The following is a 2,338-nucleotide window of genomic DNA, read 5'->3' as shown; positions in this document are numbered from 1 at the left end:
AACCCTTTGGCTAAAGGGTGATTTGGTTGTCCCCATAGGAGAACCCTTTGGCTAAAGGGTGATTTGGTTGTCCCCATAGGAGAACCCTTTGGCTAAAGGGTGATTTGGTTGTCCCCATAGGAGAACCCCTTGGCTAAAGGGTGATTTGGTTGCAGGTATAACTATTTTGGTTCCAAGTAGAACCCTTTAGTGTTCCATATAGCACCATTTCTACAGATGGTTCTACATGGAACACAAACGGGTTTTACCTGGAAACCAAAATAGTTTTACCTGGATCGAAAAAGGGTTCCACCTGGAAACAAAAGAAGCGGAAGAACACTTTTGGGACATTTTTTTCTAAGAGTGTGTAGGTCCTGTTATAGGTAGGTTCTGTAGGTCCTGTTATAGGTAGGTTCTGTTATTGGTAGGTCCTGTAGGTCCTGTTATAGGTAGGTCCTGTAGGTCCTGTTATAGGTAGGTCCTGTTATAGGTAGGTCCTGTTATAGGTAGGTCCTGTAGGTCCTGTTATAGGTAGGTCCTGTTATAGGTAGGTCCTGTAGGTCTGTTATTGGTAGGCTCCTGTAGGTTGTTTTATCACGGTAGGTCTTGTTATAGGTAGATTCTGTAGGTCCTGTTTGAGACTTACTGTAATGGTGAAAGTAATTTACCTGTAGTTACATTGTTTTGTGTGATATGACATATATTTTTCTCTCTCTGTCTAATGTCTTTGCTAGGCGCCAGCCATGTGACCGCTCCCTGACGTGGAACTCCGGAGCGCTACACTACTCTGATGAGATCATCTTAGTGCGCCAGCTGAGTGACGTCGCCACCGAGCGCCAGGCGCTCATCAGTGACATCAAAGGCATCAGCTACATCGGCAAGGGAACACACACTGACTGTGCCATCAAGAGAGGCATCGCTGAGCTGCTCATAGGGTAACACACACACCTATCCCCACACCACACACACACACACACACACACACACACACACACACACACACACACACACACACACACACACACACACACACCACACCACACACAACACACACACACACCACACACACACACCACACACACACACACACCACACACACCCACACACACACACACACACACACACACACACACACACACACACACACACACACACACACACACATACCTGCTTCTACACCTGTATTGCTTGCTGTTTGGGGTTTTAGGCTGGGTTTCTGTACAGAACTTTGAGATATCAGCTGATCTAAGAAGGGCTATGTAAAAATTTGATTTGATTGGATTTGAAAAATGCTCATGCCCTAATTGCCTCTGACCACAACCCTTCCCTGGACCCTCTAATTTCCCAGTGTTTTCATTCTCCTTCTCACTGTGTGTGTGTGTGTGTTTGGTGTGTTGTGTGTGTGTGTGTGTGTGTGTGTGTGTGTGTGTGTGTTGTGTGTGTGTGTGATGTATGTGTGTGTGTTATGTGTGGGTGTGTGTGTTGTGTGTTGTGGTGTGTGTGTGTGTGTGGTGTGTGTGTGTTGTGTGGGTTGTGTGTGTGTGTTCAGGGGCTCCCACTACCAGGAGAATAAGTACATCGTCGTTCGTACGGACGGTCATCCTCTAACAGGATACAAGGAGCCCTGTGGTGGGTTACAGGAAGCTGCCAATGAGGCCAGGCAACACGGGGTGGTAAAGTCTTCTCCGTCGCCATATCACTGACCAGGAGGTACGACACACACACATAGACATAACCTTTTTAACACCGACCATGAGGTATATATTTGTAACAGAGGTAGGTAACCTCGTCTGACTCCTGAAGACTTGCGTTGGCTCTCTGAGCTGTAAGCCGAGGCTTTAGCTCAGTAGGTTTAACATGTGTCTTGTGCACGCAGGATACCTACTTTTCTACATCTGCCATCTGCTGGGCGGCAGGTAGCCATCAGGTAGCCATCTGGTAGCCATTTACAGCGAACCAGTAGCCAGAAGTTTTTGTTCAATGTGCTCCAGGGGTGCTGTCCTGTGACTGACCCTCTGCTCCAGGGGTGCTGTCCTGTGACTGACCCTCTGCTCCAGGGTGCTGTCCTGTGACTGACCCTCTGCTCCAGGGGGTGACACTGTCCTTGTGACTGACCCTCTCCAGGGGTGCTGTCCTGTGACTGACCCTCTACTCCAGGGTGCTGTCCTGTGACTGACCCTCTGCTCCAGGAGTGCTGTCCTGTGACTGACCCTCTGCTCCAGAGTGCTGTCCTGTGACTGACCCTGTGCTCCAGGGTGCTGTCCTGTGACTGACCCTGCTACTCCAGGGGTGCTGTCCTGTGACTGACCCTCCCAGGGGTGCTGTCCTGTGACTGACCCTGCTCCAGCGGTGCTGTCCT

At 49.5% G+C, this 2,338-nt stretch overlaps 1 protein-coding gene across 1 annotated transcript in view; it reads left to right on the top strand.

Moving 5' to 3' along the window:
- The window catches only part of LOC112073998 (collagen alpha-1(VI) chain), a 5,236-nt gene extending 3,547 nt beyond the window's left edge, over nucleotides 1-1,689 (top strand). The window contains exons 3-4 of the mRNA XM_024141224.2: nucleotides 714-914; nucleotides 1,529-1,689. Of these exons, the coding sequence (XP_023996992.1) occupies nucleotides 714-914; nucleotides 1,529-1,682 (355 nt within the window). The 3' untranslated portion in view covers nucleotides 1,683-1,689. The remainder of the gene's footprint in view (nucleotides 1-713; nucleotides 915-1,528) is intronic.
- The last annotated feature ends 649 nt before the right edge of the window (nucleotides 1,690-2,338 follow it).

The sequence above is a fragment of the Salvelinus sp. IW2-2015 genome, unplaced genomic scaffold (genome assembly GCF_002910315.2).
Source record: "Salvelinus sp. IW2-2015 unplaced genomic scaffold, ASM291031v2 Un_scaffold2457, whole genome shotgun sequence".
Classification (NCBI taxonomy): Eukaryota; Metazoa; Chordata; class Actinopteri; order Salmoniformes; family Salmonidae; genus Salvelinus; species Salvelinus sp. IW2-2015.
Note: the sequence above shows the minus strand (reverse complement) of the source record. Positions and strands in the feature narration are given on the sequence as shown.